This window comes from Battus philenor, unplaced genomic scaffold (genome assembly GCF_028537555.1).
Source record: "Battus philenor isolate CCGP_79_NKW_IND1 unplaced genomic scaffold, ilBatPhil1.0.hap1 SCAF_13, whole genome shotgun sequence".
In the NCBI taxonomy this organism is placed as follows: domain Eukaryota; kingdom Metazoa; phylum Arthropoda; class Insecta; order Lepidoptera; family Papilionidae; genus Battus; species Battus philenor.
The window spans coordinates 3432836-3452041 of record NW_027181675.1 but is presented as its reverse complement, the minus strand read 5'-3'; the positions used below and the strand labels follow the sequence as shown (position 1 = coordinate 3452041).

At 39.7% G+C, this 19206-nt stretch overlaps 1 protein-coding gene across 1 annotated transcript in view; it reads right to left on the bottom strand.

The window, feature by feature from the left end:
• Positions 1-413: 413 nt before the first annotated feature.
• Myo31DF (Unconventional myosin ID) overlaps positions 414-19206 on the bottom strand; it is a 72114-nt gene continuing 53321 nt past the window's right edge. The window contains exons 3-17 of the mRNA XM_068777094.1: positions 17893-18014; positions 16899-17118; positions 13454-13651; positions 12804-13043; positions 12228-12378; positions 11866-12023; positions 10950-11071; positions 10661-10811; positions 10142-10288; positions 9098-9324; positions 4260-4409; positions 3462-3757; positions 2679-2872; positions 1744-1901; positions 414-934 (exon numbers count right to left, since the gene is read on the bottom strand). Coding sequence (XP_068633195.1) covers positions 739-934; positions 1744-1901; positions 2679-2872; positions 3462-3757; positions 4260-4409; positions 9098-9324; positions 10142-10288; positions 10661-10811; positions 10950-11071; positions 11866-12023; positions 12228-12378; positions 12804-13043; positions 13454-13651; positions 16899-17118; positions 17893-18014 — 2730 coding nt within the window. The 3' untranslated portion in view covers positions 414-738. The remainder of the gene's footprint in view (positions 935-1743; positions 1902-2678; positions 2873-3461; positions 3758-4259; positions 4410-9097; positions 9325-10141; positions 10289-10660; positions 10812-10949; positions 11072-11865; positions 12024-12227; positions 12379-12803; positions 13044-13453; positions 13652-16898; positions 17119-17892; positions 18015-19206) is intronic.

Below are 19206 nucleotides of genomic sequence, written 5' to 3'. Positions count from 1 at the left end.
GCGTCTTATACTTAAGGCGTAGAACAGTGGTTACGGTAGTACCATAAGACATCAAAAATTTCTTACGCCTATTTACCAAACTTCTTTACTATGGTTAGCGCTTTTGTATCTATAAAATTCCAAGATGGACAAGTAAATCTGATAACTATATATCTTTACGTAAGTAATTCTTCTATTAGAAATTAATTATCCGTTGAAGCCACTTCTATAATTTCTTAGCACTTAAAAACCCCTTTCGTAGTCAAACAATCAAATATCCGATCTCTGCTTGTCATATACTATTTACGTAATTGCACTATTCATTATACTTTTTCAGTTAAAAGTATAAAAAGTGAAATTCTGTTATAAATAACAATTTAAGACACAAGCTGGTTTATGTGCCCTGCACTCAATTTAAGCTGTGATAGGTTTTATTATATAAAAAAAATTGGTTACTTTCGCTCATTTAACCCAAAAAGGTTAGACAAAAGTATGACATTATGGCGAGTAATTTTGTCATTTCCCTAATTTATTTTTTTATCTAGACATAAATATGTTTCTGCGACATTACTGCCGATATACTACGTGGCTTTGATAATAAATTCGTTTGTCATCATAACTGTGTTAACAGATAAATAATACAACGCTTTCACGTGTTTTATATTGTAACTGGCCTTATTTGCATTCTGTAAGTAAATTTGCACTGAAATTTGAATCAAAAAGTTCATCAATGTTAAGATACAGTAGGCCTGCGTAGTGCTACGCCCTCGCTGACGCAGGGTGGTACGTGATGACGTTATGCGCGTGCGTGAAAGGTGGAGGGGTGTTAGGGGTGGGGGTCGCGGTGGCCGGGCTTCCCGCGGTCGGCAACTGCAGCGCCCGATTCTTGCCGCCCAACGTGCAACGAGTTGTCACTCCGCTTTCAACTTCTACTATTAGCTCTGAACCGGTTAACCTGTAAAAATATTTCATCATAAACATCAACCCCGACTCAGGAGACTAAGCGTCTTCCGTCCTTAACAACGACGTCTGTATTATGTATATACTCTGTGTTTGGCACTAATCGGTGTAACATAACTCCTGAAGATGCCCCATGAAGGGGTGAAACACGTGTTGAGTCATTTAACGGTGGTAGTTGTGTAATTCGCATTGTTTGCCGCATGCGCACTTATCAGCGGGCTGGCGGGCGGTGCACTTTGTTGCACGACTGCTTGTGCGGAAATGGCTAAATATTGGTCCTTTTCTTACTAACGACGCTTGTCCCCATTGGGTGGTCGTCCTATACTGTGCTTTTATTTACAACTATCAAATTTTATAACAATTTTTGTAACATTCTACTCGTAAATTAAAAATTTTCCATCAGATAACGGCGTAGAAATCCGGATCCATTAAAAGGATTAGCAAATGAGTTATTGGATTTTACGTAATAGTATATGTGTATCCCTGCAAGTTATATAAACATCGTTCAAGATCAAAGTGCGTGGCTTCTATTCATCTCATCAAGGAATTAAAACGAAACTAATAATAATTATGTTAAAAAATTAATAACAAAGTAATGTGTAGCTCAAAATATGTACTTCACAAATGACAATATGGGAAGGCTCAATGAGTGAATAAAAAAGTCGCACAAGAAATAGATTAGTGATAAAATAATAAGAATAGGAAAGATTGCACTAACTTTCAAGAAGCCTATACCACGTGCCGGGTTCCAATGACAGAGTGACATCTATGTTACCAGTATGATAGGTTGAATTTTATACTTACGCGCTATATCGGTGTGCAAGCACGCCAAGTAGTTCGCCCACGAGGTCGGGCGTGTGCTCGGTGGGCGCGACCAGGCCCAGAACGAGGTCGTTACGCGCGCTCGGCACGCTGATCACCGCCAGCTGGGCGTCGCCGCTCATCACTCGCACCGCGCCCACCTGCATATATACATGCATATGTATTAACAATACACCAAACTAATCTTAAACAACAAATAATCTTCAAATGCGTTAGTCGAATAACTCCGATAATTTATTTTTATTTTTCATTAAGCAACGACAAAGGTTTTATGGTGTTGATTATTCACATGAAATCATGGTAAAAGTTAAAAAAAACATCACTTTACTGTACAAAGTAAATAGTAAGTTAAACCAGGAGTTTGGACAGGAGCAAACTGTCTTGTCTCTACCAGGCATATATTTGATATGAATCAAAACCAAAAAAGTATAATTAAGTACTATTATAAAAGTTTCGTATTGTACGAAATAGAAAATACTAAACAATTTTCGTTCGCAATCGATTTTGTAGTTGTCATTTATTAAGACGTTTAATCAATAAATCATATGATAACTGTAAAATACGTGTTTTATCTATTGGATAAAAACAGGCCAATAATTTTTAGCGAAGCGTAGTCGGTCATTTAAAACCTCTTTATATTTTTATTTATTTTTTATACTCTTTATATTGACAGTTTATGTCATGATGCAGTTTTGCTTGTTCGTTTGTCCTGTCAGTCTAATGTTACGTATTATTTTACTGTTACCTAATTTTATAAAATTATAATTAAATTATTACCATCATTTTCGTGTGTTTAACCCTTTTATATAGTCCACACGCTCGCCAACAACACAAGTTAAATCAATTCAGCTGAACCGTACATAAACAGACATCTATATAAAAGAGATATATAGTACCTTAAAATGATAAACACTGACCTCGGTGATGGGTGTCGGCTTCTTTAGCAGTTTAAAGCTGTTGGCGTCCAACTTGCATATAGCGGAGTCGGTCACCAGCAAGCAGCGCTCCGCCAGCTTGTTGTAGCGGTTGAACTTGTGCACGCGGCACGAGAACAGTGGTCGCCCGATGTTTTGCGACTTCTGCAAGCTGGCCATCGCCGACTTATACACGGCTGTAAATGGAATAATATCCAAAGATAACATCAGCACGTATCATTTTTTTACATAAGGTAGTTGTAACACTTGCAGAGCGTTCGTCGCATTATTACTAAATTCGTTAAATATTATTATCATCATAAGGCTTTCACTTACTGCACATAGCTTACTTTATTTGACTTTCGTTGCTACTTAAATGGCATTTAAAAATTCCATGAGTTCGAGCAATCAATGGAGACGGCTGCACCTATGACCACCTCTTGTAACTTCGCTAAAGTTAGAAGGCTCTCGGGGAAGCTTCGGCTTGGGCCACTACATACTGCAATTTATCTAAGATACTGCTAAGCTCTTGGATCACTTAGGCGGACACTGCATAGAGTGACGGGGATCAAAGGCTTTCTCGGTTGAACCGCAATATAGGCTGTCACTAGTCGATAATACCCATTTGCCCTCGAGAGGACTGAACCTTGACATGATCGACTTACATTACTATCACTTCTAAAAGCATTAGCGTTGAGAGAAGTGGAGGTTGGGGACTCTTGTCATACACGAGCCGATCTTTATTCTGACAAGGTCCACCACAGGAAAACTTATTCTATTACATACCGGCTCGGTCGTTATAGGTGTCAATGGCCAGGTAATCGCCTCTCCAGAGTCTGGCCGCTCCCCAGTAGGAGCGGCGGGACTTGAGCACACTGGCCGCGCAGATTTTGAGCTTGAGCTGCGGCCACTGATCACGAGGTACTGGTTTCAGCGTGAGATAGGCGCGCCACCGCCGGTAGGCCGCCTGCAATATCGCCACGGGAACGCGCCGGGGCGGCTCCGCCCATCGTTTGATCACACCCCGGTTGCGTTGAAGCTCTGCTTGTAGCTCTGCGATGTACCGTCGGTAACGGTAGCGTCTGAACACAAGATTAATGGTTAAATTAGGAAGGGTCCGGTTTTTAAGTTCCACTAGGTGGAACAAGATTGTCAAGATCGCGGGAAGCCGCTACATGCGAGCAGCGCCAGACCGGTGATTGTGGCAATCTTTAGGGAAAGCCAAATAAATGGTTTCAGAAATAATAAATAACGTAATGATAATAGACTAAAAATTCGGATTTTTTCATATTAAAATTAATTAATGTTTACTTTCTATCCGTGCAGACTTTTTATTGCCAGAAGTTCATTCCGTGTAGCAGATTTTAGAGTTATCACTTTATACACAATTGATTAGAAAAAAGTGTATATATATAACGGATCACTCTGTACATCACTGAACAAAGAGGGCTCTTTCAACACAGTATTTTGATAAAACTGAAAGAAAAGTTTTTAAAACATTAATATGGTAGGAAATCCTAAGAATGAATAACTAAAAAGTAAGATTTTTTTCGTTTATTTTAAAAATAACATGTTAGTACTCACTTCCACGCGTTGAATATGAAGAGTGCGGCCTTCATCCGCCTGTAGCGCATGCGCGCGACCGTTCCTCGCCACAGCTTCTGCAGCAGCACCACGATGGACGGGATCAGCTCCGCGCGCGCCGCCTCCAGCCCGTGGATTGTCTTCGCACTCCTGAATTATACCAAAAATAAAAGGGGTTAACCTTGTGTCTAGACATAACAAGCCATTATGACGAAAGCACTAATAAAATCTTTATTACAAAATGTTTTTTTTGACTAATCTAGTGTATAGAACAGTGTTGTCAGTCACAAATTAAATTATTATAATATTGTGTGTTGAGCTCATTTGTGAAAGGGTAACAATATTAGTAGGCGTCATCAATTATAAACATATTCGAGTTGCGTTTACATATGATTGCGTCTTTAAAAGGCAAAATATATAAAAACTTTTAAATTTCTAATTCGCAATTATTATTATAGTATACAAATTTCTTAAATTAATAATTAAATATTTATTCATTGATTTGTGGCGTGCATATCGCGCGCCACTCAAACGCCAAGCTCTTACCCACGTGACCGTCAATCGCATGGCGGCGGCGGCAGTGAAACAGATACATGACAGATGGCGCCACAGTAGACGCAACGAAAATCTGCATCGCGCTGTTGAGAGTCCCCGCGCTCATTATAAGGGCTAGCGGAGGTGCGGTCAACGCAGGAAGAAGCAACTGAAGATCAAGAAGCAACCGACGAACAAGAAGCGATCTACGAACAAGATACAACCGACGAACTACCGAAGCACAAGAAGCTACCGTACTACGACCACTCCTACACTGGTGACCCCGAGTAAGGACAACGAGAAGCACCTTCCGGACCCAGCTGATACCACACTCGGAAGACGCGCAGATAAACCACAATATGAGTCAGCCTAGTAACGACGACCGCAAAATCGCCGAAGTGTTACGCGTTGGCGTAAGAGTGCCTCCATTTTGGCCTGAAGAGCCGGCTCTATGGTTTTCACAGCTGGAGTGCCAATTCAGCCTGTCTGGCATCAGTGCCGACGAAACCAAATTTAATTACTTGGTAGCACAACTGGACCACCAAGTCGCCGTCGAAGTGAAAGACGTAATTATTCGTCCTCCAGACAGAGAAAAATATGAAAAACTAACAACGGAACTTATACGACGCCTGTCAGCTTCACAAGAGAAACGCGTGAAGCAATTACTAATGTTCGAAGAGCTCGGAGATAGGAAACCCTCACGATTCCTACGCTACTTGGAGGATTTAGCTGGCCCATCAGTACCTTCGCATATAGTAAAATCAATATGGTCTAACGGTCTACCTCAAAACATACAAACAGTGATTGCTTCACAGATAGACCTTTCTTTAGAAAAGCTGGGGGAGCTGGCGGACAAAGTGTACGAAATCGCCCCTACCACACCGCAGATCTCCATAGCGACTACTTCTTCTGGCAGCGCTTCGTCTTCAACGCTGGAGGAGCTTACCAGACAAGTCAGTGAGCTAACTAGACAAGTAGCCGCCCTTACATCTCGAAACGGCAGAAATGGTGCTCGCTCAGAATCTAAATACGAGAGGAACCGCTTCCGAAGTCGTTCGACGCCACGACAACCACCGCCAGACCACCCATACTGTTTTTACCACTACACTTATGGCTCCAAAGCGATTAAATGCAGACAACCCTGCACATTCCAGGCGGGAAACGAACAGGGCAGTCGGAAGTAGCGGCCAACGACTGCCCGCCATCCGCAGGCCGCCTTTTCATTACCGATCGTGTGTCAAAAATGCAGTTCCTGGTAGACACTGGCTCAGACTTGTGCGTTTTTCCACGTTCAGCCGTCAAGACGCCCTGCACTCAATGCAAATACGATCTCATCGCAGCCAACGGCAGTATTATTCACACTTACGGCCCTATTCACCTGCATCTCAACCTCGGTCTTCGTCGCGATTTTTCATGGAGTTTTACGGTAGCTGATGTGTCTAAGCCCATCATTGGCGTAGGTCTCCTTAGCTACTACAACTTGCTAGTCGACTGCAGAAACCAGCGTCTGGTTGATGGTATCACTACTCTACATGTAGCCGCAATTTCAGAAAACGCAGAAACTATCGACGACATCTCTTCCGTCAAAGCCTTTAGCGGAGATACAGAGTTCCACGAGATTCTACGCGAGTTCCCCGTTCCCCAAACTGTAAAAGAGCTGCGTCGTTTTCTAGGGATGCTAAATTTCTACCGCAGATTTATCCCTAAGGCTGCCCAACACCAAGCGCCTCTCAATTCGGTACTACAGGGACCTAAAATTAAAGGCTCTCATCCAGTAGACATGACACCGGAACTTCTAAAAGCTTTTGAAGACTGCAAAACTTCGCTTTCTAACGCTGCACTTCTTGCTCACCCAGATTACTTAGCAGAGTTAGCAATTGACACTGACGCTTCAGACACGGCTATTGGAGCAGTGTTACAACAGCGAAAGAACAGCATCTGGCAGCCTCTAGCGTTCTTCTCCCGTAAACTATCGCCTACGCAGAAAAAGTACAGCCCTTACGACAGAGAACTTCTAGCGGTCTACGAGGCCATAAAATACTTCAGACACATGGTGGAAACCGCGTCATTCACCATCTATACGGATCATAAACCGCTAACTTTTGCCTTTACTACCAGCAAACAGCATTGTTCGCCAAGACAGTTTCGATACTTAGATTTTATATCCCAATTCACGACAGACATTAAGTACATACCCGGACCAGACAACGTAGTAGCGGACGCTCTTTCACGTGTGGAGGAACTCGCGGTAGCACTTGACTACGACAAACTTGCAATATCTCAGGACGATGATCCAGAACTGCAAAATCTGCTTCTGCGTGGCTCGGCCTTGCAACTCGAAAAAAGGTCTACAGTACACAGCAACTTACCTATCTTCTGCGATACTTCCGTCCATCCACCGCGACCATACATCACGCCAAACTTCAGACGCCAAGCCTTCGACATAGTCCACAACTGGAATCATCCTGGAATTTCAGCTACAGCACGGCTGGTCGCACAAAAATTTGTGTGGCCAGGGATACGCAAAGACTGTAGAGAGTGGTCTCGGCAATGCATGAAATGCCAAACAAGTAAAGTTACCCGTCACACCCGTGCTCCGCTCTCCTCCTTCCTTACCCCATCTGCGAGGTTCTCCCACATCCACATCGACCTCGTAGGACCCTTACCGCTATCTTCATCTTACAGATATTGCCTCACTGTCATTGACAGATTTACAAGATGGCCTGAAGCAATTCCACTACAAGACATCACTGCAGAAACCTGCGCAGCTGCACTCGTGTCCGGATGGATAGCCCGATTTGGGTGTCCCGCGCGAGTGACTACCGACCGTGGTCGCCAATTTGAGGGCCACCTCTTCAAGGCTCTTACTACCATGATTGGCGCCCGACATCTTCACACCACTGCTTATCACCCAGCTGCTAACGGCATGGTGGAGCGCCTGCACCGCCAGCTGAAGGCAGCCATAATGTGCCACGACACATCGAGTTGGACTGAATCACTTCCACTCGTACTCATGGGGATCCGGAGTTCCTGGAAAGAAGATCTGCAAGCCAGCCCAGCAGAGCTCGTCTACGGCGAGCCACTTCAACTGCCTGGCCAGTTCCTCGCTCCGGTGGACGACTACACTACAGCTGACGTTACCCAGTACGCAACAAGACTTCGAGCACACATGGCAAACTTGTCCCCGAAACCCTCGTCTTGGCACACCAAAGTGCCATTTTACATACCACGTGATCTTAATACAACTTCTCACGTCTTTCTCCGTCAAGATCATGTACGTGGTGCTCTCGAACCCCCATATGCCGGTCCTTTCAAGGTCTTAGAAAGACACCCAAAATTCTTCACAATAGAATTACGGGGCAAGCCCTCTACTGTCTCAGTCGACAGACTGAAACCTGCCTATCTGACTAGGGAAGATCAAGTCCCTAATCAGGTCATCCCTCTAATCCCCAAGTCGACTAATTTAACCACTACCAATACTTCAACCGCTACAGCCACTTCAACCACTTCAACTGCTACTACCTCAGACGGAGACAAGAGGACCCGGAGCGGCAGAAGAGTAAGGTTACCAAATTGTTATCGACCATAGTTACGGTCTGGGCGGGGGAGTGATGTGGCGTGCATATCGCGCGCCACTCAAACGCCAAGCTCTTACCCACGTGACCGTCAATCGCATGGCGGCGGCGGCAGTGAAACAGATACATGACAGATGGCGCCACAGTAGACGCAACGAAAATCTGCATCGCGCTGTTGAGCGTCCCCGCGCTCATTATAAGGGCTAGCGGAGGTGCGGTCAACGCAGGAAGAAGCAACTGAAGATCAAGAAGCAACCGACGAACAAGAAGCGATCGACGAACAAGATACAACCGACGAACTACCGAAGCACAAGAAGCTACCGTACTACGACCACTCCTACAGATTCTTTGTAATTGTTCATGGCATCCATTTTTGGTTTTATGGCTACCACAACATTGATAAACTTTTATAAAATAAATCAGCCCACAAAGAAACAATACAATTGCAATAGAATATATCAGCAACTTGTAAACGACATATGTAGGCTGACTTTTTTCCCCTTGTAAACGCATCCTTAGATCGTTATTATGTTACTGTTATATATAAAAATGTTGTGTATCCTTTTTACTACTACAATAAAAATTGAAAAGGATAGCTTAATTTTGTTGCGATTTTATCGAACAATGGAAACTATAAACTAATATCTAAAAGACGCTTTTAAAGCACTTTAAACGTCGTCATTAACTGTCGCATATTATTTTCAATTAGTTAAACTTACGTAATCTTACCTAATAAATAACTTAGTGTGTCCAAACTGGACATCAGTGAGTTGCAGGTCCCGGAGCAGCACCATAACGGCATCACGGTCGTTGGCACCGCGGAAGTTCGGCCAGGTGTACTGCGACAGCATCTTGTAGCGCTTGAGGAAGCGGTCGTAGCGCTGCCGAGAAGCAAACCCAGCGCGACGTACGCGCACGTTCTCCACTAACCCCAAGTACGCGACCTGATGACGCACCTAAAACAACGAAAATACATTGAGGGTTATTTTTTTATTGTTCATGAGATCAGTTTTCATACATGGAATAAAAACTAATTTCTGATACCAGAAGGCAGATGAGTTAAATGATGTAATGGTCCTTGAACAAAGCTCCCAGAGATAGAGAGAGAGAAAGAGAGAGAGAGAGACCACAATCTTAGTTACTGTAAAGAAGTTTAAGTCACGCACTCTCAGAGCGGGGCCACCTCAAACTCAGTGCTCGAAATTTCAAACTGTAAGACAAATGATCATTTGGATATACCAAAAAAAAAAATAAGAGATAACTTAGAAACGTATGAGTTTTCTAAACATATTTTTTACAAGCATCGTTATTATTAGACTTCAGCTGAACATTAAAGAGTATTTTTGAGATTAATTATAATATATGAAACAAATAGCTTCCATAAAGTATCAAAAGGAGTGTGCGATTAATAAATGGAAAGGAATGAAAAGAATGCTAAACTATACTACCGTAAAAAAAGCACTCATAGACTCTGAGAGGAACACTCTAAGACAACTAAAAACTTGTAAAAATGTAAATGTCAAAAAGAGAAGTCAGAAACATTTTCGATATTTTTTTTTAATTAAGATTTTTGGATAGGGTGTATCACATATTTATTTACTACAGATGAGCTATACATTCATCCTTTCAAGACTTCTTAATTATAACTACCCAACTTGTACATTTATTGGACATATTTTAACTTTTCAAACTTAATTATAATTAAAAGTTTATGTACTAGTAAAACTATATATTATACATGTATGTACTTAGCAATGAAACAATGTTGCTTACCAGCTGGTCGTCCCAGGCGTTGGGCGCCTGCACGGGGTTGGGTTTGACGCAGCGCACGTAGAACGGCTCCTTGCTCTGCAGTCCGGTCACAAGCGCCGACATCGAGTTGCGGAACAACGTCGCCGCTGAAGGTGGACGCTTCGATGTCTGCACAACACACAGCAAATAATAATCTAATATTTTGCTATAAATACACAAATTCCAAAGTGATCTTTATTATGTTGGCGTTATGTTATGTTTTAATTTAACAATATTCGATTTGTTGATATAAAGAAGTAATTTATGTTATTTATAGAAAACCACACAATTGGAACAATACAAAAAAATCGACAAAATACTCACGGCAAATAAGTTATGATTATCGGACTTTGTATTAAAGATGCAGGGAATACCATTTTGAATACACGAAAAACCAGTTCTTAATACTTTTATGACATTAATAACCTAAAGTTAAAAATGCTAAATCATTATGTGGGTCTATGCTACTAATCACGGTTAGATAAAATGAACAGAGCATACCTTCTGGATGTTGGTAGCTCCTTCAGGCCACATATCGGCGAGAGATTGGTTACGGGAGGAATGCAGGAGTCGTTTGAGATCCTGCCACAGCGAGTCCTTATTCTTGTCCATAAAGCCTGTTATCGCGTACGTAACGTCGCCCGCGTAGTGCCTGAACAATGATTAATTGTTATAATCCACGCTCATAAATCGTGCACGCACACGCCCATACACACACACTCAGACGCGCACGCATATGCACGCGCTCATGCTTGGTTTCACGGTTGGGTTGGTTGGCGTGTGAACTCACGTGATTCGGAAGTCGACGCCGTGCTTCAGTTTCTTGTCGATCGGGCTGAGCTGACGAGACGTGTAATGCTTGTGTCCACTCAGCCGCTTGTCCATTGCCTCTAGAAGCTGTTTGTCCGAGATCTGTATTAAACACATATTACACGGTCTATTAATGTATATCATTATTATCAATTCGGCTAAAGGTCTTCTACTAGTGAACAAAAGCCTCTTCCATATTATAGAATGGTACTGATTGGAAGCGGTATATAGCATAATTTACACAATTATCCAATTCAATAACCACATATTTAAAACAATCAAAAGTGATTTTTATTTGTAAATGTCTTTCTTCGTTTCAAACAACACACTAAAAGTTTTGGAAATTTATGATTGCGCAGTGTCTGTCTCGACCTTCATCTTGGGACATGAAATGCTATGTCTTGTTAATTTTTTTTTTATGAAAGAATCGTCACTGAACCCAGATCTGACCCAAAAATAATTATGTAATTGATTACCAATCTAATTAAATAAGATATTGTATTGTAAAATATAGTATATCTCGCAGTTATTGGTGGACGACAAAAAAAATGCCAGGTGAGATTCTGGAGTGGTGACCACGGATAGGAAAGCGCATAGTGTAACATCCACCCGCAAAGTGGACAAACGACCTTGTTAAGGTTTTTATCTGGTCCTATTAGAAAAGCGCTTTAAGGCTTTTATCTGGTCCTATTAGAAATGTTTGTGGGAGAGGTCTACGTCAAGTAGCAAACGTCTTGCGGCTAAAATGATGTCAAAGTTAGCTAGATTGACAGTGATATAAAAAAATTCTCGGACGCAAACATTATGTTGCACATTGTTGAGCAGTTTTTATTTCTCGATGACTTAATATGCACCAACAAAAAGTTATTGGCTTGTCAAAGGTGGCAGACGCTGACCTTGGTAGGATTAAGACAGGCCTCGTCCATGATGGCAATGATCCCTTGGTGCGGCGCGTCCACCAGCTCGCAGATGATGCGGTTATTGAAATACTGCACCGGCGTCCACTGGATGCCTTCCCGGGCATATTCCTCCTGCTCCTGTTTTAGCACCAGCTCTGTGATAACAACAGAATATCTTGTTAAACATAATACTTTACATTAAAATTCATTACAGTACCCGGCGATTAATATTGCATAACGACATTTGAAAACAGACAATCGGCTAATGTCGCACACACACAGTGGAAGCTTAGTACAAGTTTAGATAATCTCATGTATATAGAACCCGGAAGCATTAAACATTTAATCAAATAATTTACCGATGAACAACTGCTGCAGTTTCTCGTTGCAGTAGTTGATGCAGAACTGCTCGAAGCTGTTGGTCTCGAAGATCTCGAACCCGTAGATGTCCAGCACTCCGATGAGTGTGCTGCGGTATGTGCCTTTCGGGGCTTCTATTGCCTTGTTGATCTGCCGAGTGAATATCGATCTTAATCAATTGAACACAAGGTTCATTATTACTATTTTTATTACTTTTCATTTTCATCAATTTAAAATAAAATTTATGTAATTTGTTTAGTGTATTATCATTTAATTTGTGTATATTTTACATGAACAACAAAATGTTTTCGAGAGCGGTCTATCACGAAAAAAATGATAAAAAATGTAAAATTCCATTCAAAATTTGTTAGTTTTTTTTTACCAAACTCTCGCGAAGCTCGATGGCTCCCAGTGGAAGCTTTGGCTTGTGTCACTACATACTACAACTAAACCGGATTGGGAGGACATTCAGTTCTTTGATCGCTTCCTATACCTACATTTGAAATTTAATTATACCATGGTGTATTATACCATTATGGTGTCTTCTTGCATTTTCTATGTTATTTCCTATTTACCTCTTGCACGATCCAGCTGAAGAGTCTGTCGTAGGCTGCCTTAGCAAGCGCCAGCCGCGTGTAATGTGCGTCGCTGAGAGAGTGACGCTTGCTGACCAGCTCGCCGCCCGCCGCGAGTACCCGACATGCGAACACTTCGCGTAGCGCCGTCTCGCTCACACCGAACGCATTTACACAAGAGCGTAAAGGACCACCGATATTCAGCTCACCCTCTGTTGATTCTGAGAAACTCAATTCTCCCTGTTGATGTTAAAACGAAAATTTAGCTTAGAGACAGCTATATTGTATTAAAAAAAACTTAGGATGCGAATGAGCGAATGAGACGGATGACAACACCTGCGTATAAGAGTGAAACGAAAAATTATAAATTCTTATCGACAAGGTTAACTCCGAAAATAATTCTTTTAGTTAATTTATCTCGAACCTAACTACATTTTCTTATATAGAAAATATAAGCAATTTATCTAAAATTTAAATATGGTTATTTCACTTAATCGAACGATTTTCAATCATCTTTAATATTTTTAACACTTGTCTAACGACATATTTGGATCTTTTTAAAGTTTTGCATGTATAAGCACTCACATTTATAAAGTAGATATGATTTTATATAAGGAAACGCATAATTTTAACAATAACAAAAAATTTACCAAAAGAATGACTCCAGCCACGATACTCCAAATGTCTTCTACGACTGAAGGCGAAAAACCAAGCGCATTAAAGGCGCTATTTGTAACAGAATAGAGTTTAGAATCGTGCGCAGTGCCGCGCTCGCTGCCTAGTATCTTGTACACCTCGCTGGAACTCAGGCCGAACTTCTTCGTATACGGATTGCTGGTGCTTAATAACTGGAAGATAAAAAATACACTTTTAATAATACATATAAAAGTATGGAGTTCTGTAGGTAATTATTTATCACCCTGTATTTTTGTTACTGTATCAAAGTGTATTAACATTCATGCTCAACTTTTATGGTAAATTTATTTTAATTATTGGCTAAAATAATTATATTGATTGTATAAATAAGACACCACTTAAATAAATTAACACCACGAAAATATATTGAACTATGTTAAAAATCACAAACTTTAATAAGAATATATTCAGTCAAAGCAAACATTGTTCGAAATGTAAAAATAACGCTATTTTATTTTGTTGTCTGCGTTATGATACAGTTAAATAAATAACTAATTAAAAATAAAGAATAACTTACACCAAAAAGGTTTTAACAGTTCTTTCAACTTGTAAATAAAACAGAAAAATACCATTGACAGTCCTTATTCTAAGAAAATTTTTCCAACATCAATCAAAATAATTTTATCGATGAATAATAAAAATAAAGTACTTTCTTCATCATTAATTTCTTTTACCCAATGGTATGTTTGTATATATATACCTATGGGTATATATGTAGGTGTATTTATACAATGTTATCTATATATAACCTTACCAAATGTTATGAGATATAATATAATATATCTTTTTTATACAGTCTAAAGACAGCCAACAGGTAGACATGCACAAGCGTCTTCAACGTGGAACACAACGATAACCAAAGCTTTATTTAGATAAACGCTACCGGTGTGGGTTCTATTACTCTATAATGTTTACATTAATACCAGGGTGAATCAAAAAGTTCTTAGAAGTGCATATATATGAAATCTTTTTGGATCAAGTTCGATATTCAAAGTAAAGAGTGTCTATCACACTATATTTATGCAGACTGTCACTTATTTTTGTCAGTTCGTTCGCATGTAATAATTTTTTTTGTGCAAAGAGTTGCTAAAAAGTCAAAATTATGGATAAAAGTGAGTTACGTGCGGTGATAAAATATCTCAGTTTGAAAAAAATGTCTACGAAGGAAATTTTTTTGGACATTCAGCAGACATTAGGGGGTGATGCTGTACCCTATTCTACGGTTGCGTACTGGGTGGCTGAATTTAAAAGAGGTAGATCAAGCTGTAAAGATGACCCGCGTTCTGGGCGGCCTTCAACCTCCGTTACAGAAGAAAATGTCAAAAAGGTTGAGAATCTGGTTTTGGAAGACAGAAGAATGACTATAAAACATATAGCTGAGATCCTAAAGATATCTTTTGGTAGCGTTCAATCCATTTTAATTGATTCACTGGGGTTCAAAAAAGTGTCTGCAAGATGGGTGCCACGAATGTTAACCGACGAAAACAAAAAGCGACGTTTGGAAATTTCCAAGCGTAATCTCGAAATGTTCCAGCGTGATTCGGATAATTTTTGCCGTTGTCTTGTCACCATGGATGAAACGTGGGTCCACCATTTTGATCCTGAAACTAAAAGACAAAGCATGTTTTGGAAACGACCATCCTCTCCATCCATTAAGAAATTTCGAGTTGCTCCTACCGCTGGCAAAGTTATGGCCTCTGTGTTCTGGGATAGTGAAGGAATCCTTTTTATTGATTACATGCCAAAAGGCCAGACGATTACTGGACCCTATTATGCAAATTTAATCCCGAAAGTGCGTGAAGCGACTAAAGAAAAACGTCGTGGAAAACTGTCGTTGGGCGTGTTGTTCCTGCAAGATAACGCTCCTGCTCATCGATCGGAAGTTGCGCTCAACGCAATCCGCTGTGCTGGCTTCAATCTCCTTGACCACCCACCATATTCTCCGGACTTAGCCCCAAGTGATTTTCACTTATTTCCAAAATTAAAAGAGAAAATTCGTGGATCAAAATTTCACGATAATGACGCGGTTATAGCTGCCGTAGAGGACTTTTTCGAGAGTCAAGAAAATAATTTTTTTTCACAAGGAATAAGGAAGTTAGAAACGCGTTATTCTAAATGCATTGCATTGGAGTGAGATTATGTAGAAAAATAAAATATTATTATAAAAATCTTTGTATTTTTTAATATTGATTCCAAGAATTTTTTGATTCACCCTCGTATTAACTGTTCGGTGTTTAACGTAATTGATAATTAAAAAAAATTGACAAAACTTTCATTTGAAATTAGATTTTAAATTAATAATATTCATGACGGAGCATTATACTTTCAGTCGACGTCGACAGGTGGCGCTAGTTGTTCGTACACTTATAAAAGAGGTACCGCTCAGTAGAATCGACATTAATAAAGAAGACACTACAACGACACGACATATATGTAAATAACTTGTAAAGGTTTACTCCAAGCATCAGATAAATATTTTTTATGTGGGAAGGAAATGGTCAAACGCAAGGTCGAATACGATAACAATTAAAAATAAATGCTAAAATAATCGCATGTACCGAGTTTCCGTTGGATGAAATTTAAAATTATCATCAATTTAAATATTACATCGATATTCGTTTGCTATTCAAAATAGGTACACTGTGCATTTTGTACCCTAAATTAACTTTGTTTTCCTTTTGATATTTACAGCTTTACCGGTTTTGTTGTAGCCAAGCGTTAAAAGCTCTTAGTCTAAACCTATTTGTAATAACTCAGTTCAAGGGCTACTTGCACAGAAAGTTTTTTTTTCTTTTTGTCATTGACAAATGATGTTTGAACGTTGGCATTTACAGACGTTCAGGATAAATACTGTTTCCGAGTTGGCATTTAGGTTTTAGCAATAAGTTTTAATGCTTCTAATTGGAACGTTATAATAGATTTTTCAATGGCTAAAAAGGGGCCAATCTCAAGACGCATGCTTCAAGAAGTGACGTGGGTGAAGGATTCCGATGTGACTACGGTTTGACTTTCATCATACGAGTCTAGAAATTTAATATTTAATGGAATCAGGCGTTACCTCGCGGAAGTCCATGTATCTTAAGTAAGAAAAGGACCAATATTTAGCCAGACACAGAGTCTCTGCGTTTAGCACTAATCGGTGTAACACAACTCCTGAAGATGCCCTGTGGAGGGGTGAAACACGTGTTGAGTAATTTGGCGGTGGCGGTTGTGTGATTCGCATTGTTTGCCGCATACGCATTTATCAGCGGGCTGGCGGGCGGTGCACTTTATTGCACGACTACCACTGCATGTGCGGAAGAGGCTAAATATTGGTCCTTTGCTTATCTAGAAATTTAATTTTAGGGTCTATGAGAGGGTGGAATAATGGTGACATATTTCCTCTCTATTAATCGGTACCTGGTAAAACGCGTGGAAGTTCCTCTCTCCCGGCTGCAGGCTGACGACCCTGCTCTTTTCTAGAAGATAGTTGCTGATGTGTCCGCCGACCGGATCGCCCTTGTAGTCGAAATGTATATCCATGTACTTCCCAAAGCGCGACGAGTTGTCGTTACGATTCGTCTTCGCGTTTCCGAATGTCTCTAGTATAGAGTTCGATTGGATCAGGACGTTTTTTACCCTGCAAATAAAAAAATCTATTTTTATCGTAACAATTTTACGTTATTCATATCCTTTTATAGTGGCGCTGTTTTTTAAACACACAATCTAGGTACAGAATAATTGGCTATAGGGTAATAAAGATATACGTCAGAGTAGAAAGATATACGTCATTAGTCACCAAAAAGTTTTAAAGCGATCACTCACAGACATATTACAAAAATTATTTATTATATTTTAATGCGATGGGCTAATATCTTTTGGCAGTACAATGTCTGTAGGATCTGATAGTATATTAATTATAATATTCAGTAATCAAAATTTTGGAAAAGGCTTTTCTTACTAATTGCGATGTTTATTATATCTGAAAACATTTATTTTTGGATAGGATATAGCGTATGTTGACTGATAACAAATGAGCTAAACATTCACCCTTTTAAAGTTTTTACATCAATACCGATCACCCTGTATACATCAATTCACGAAAATGTGAATATAATAAAGGTTTAATATTTAAAAAATTATGGCAAATCATTTTATGTTTCGTTTTCTTATTTTTTAAATTCCGATGAAAAATACATCTGTATAAGTATCGTATACTGAATGAGGTCGTTTTTATTTCTTTTTAACGGTTTCATCAAAATTTTAATTTGCATAAAAATTTAAATTAAAGTAAAAGAAAAAGATGCAAATTTTTAATCATTGTTTTTTTTTAAATAAGGATGAGAATGGTTAATTAAAATATCACATCAAAAGAGATTCTAACACGTACAGAGAACAAAGTTATATACGTTACCTGTCGATATATTCTCTGTGAACTTGTGTTGTGTTTGCGGCTATGTATTTCATGATAAACTTCGAAGCCTCCGTCTTGCCTGCTCCGGATTCTCCAGAGATCAACACACATGTGTCTCTGCCCTGTAACAATATTTGTTTGAAATCAATTGTACAAATATGACGATGGGACGGTGGCGCCATCTAGCACAAGAGGATGGAACGTTCCTTCCGGAAGTTCCTGCTCTAGCGAAACGTTAAAACCACCGTGCAGCGATATTGAGAGGGTAGTTCGAGATTCAACGTTGCGCGGAACGGTCGGTGATGGCGGGTCGCTTTCGTCTTACCGAAATTTAATCCGCGTTAATTTGTATTGTCATCTAAAGTTTTATTTCTAGTTAAGGTTTAACCACGCCCAAAAAGATTATCCGTACAAGATGAATAAATTTGACAAATATAATACAGTGACATATATACATCTAGGTATTAGGTGTATATCTAATATATAATTCTCGTGTCTCGGTGTTCGAACTTGAACTCCTCTGAAACGGCTTGACCGATTTTTACCAAATTTTAAATGGGTATTTAGTAGGTCTGAGAATCGGCTACTATCTATTTTTCATACCCCTAAGTGATAAGGGTTGTTAACTGCTAACCCTTAAATTTTTTTTTTTATTATTTTTACGAAATTTTTTGTTTTTATTTTTTTATGATACGACATACAAAAATACCTACATCCCTAAATTTTCACCCCTCTACGATCAACCATTATTTTTAAATTGAAAGTTAAAAATATTTTTTTGCAAAACCACGTTTGCGGGATCAGCTAGTATATATATATATATATATATATATATATATATACCTAATGACTGCTCGAGTGCCAAACACGGAAAGGCATATTTTAACGTTGCGATGCGCCGGTGGTCGGGTACTTTGCTTTCCCGGACTATTCTTACCGGACTTTACGATCCACTGACTACGCGGTCATTTGTCAAAACACAATGCGTGTGTTATTGTGGTAGCAAATTTGTTTCGGTACATAAACTACTTGAAAGTTGTAACAAAAATTCTCAATGGTGCATAAATACATATTTCAGTGAACCTCTTGTCCGCCTGGCTTTTAAAATGAAAAGTGATTAAATGAACTAAATGTTCCGTTTGATGACACGTCATACATTTAATCTAGTCGTTTTCAATATAAAAATATCGCATTCGGAGGACTCGAGTGCGATTTCAAGCTCATGCTAGGATAAAAGTTTAGTAAGGATAGCATCGCCTCACTAATAAATGACGATAAAGATAGGCCTACGTTTTTCAAATATTGCAAGTCCAT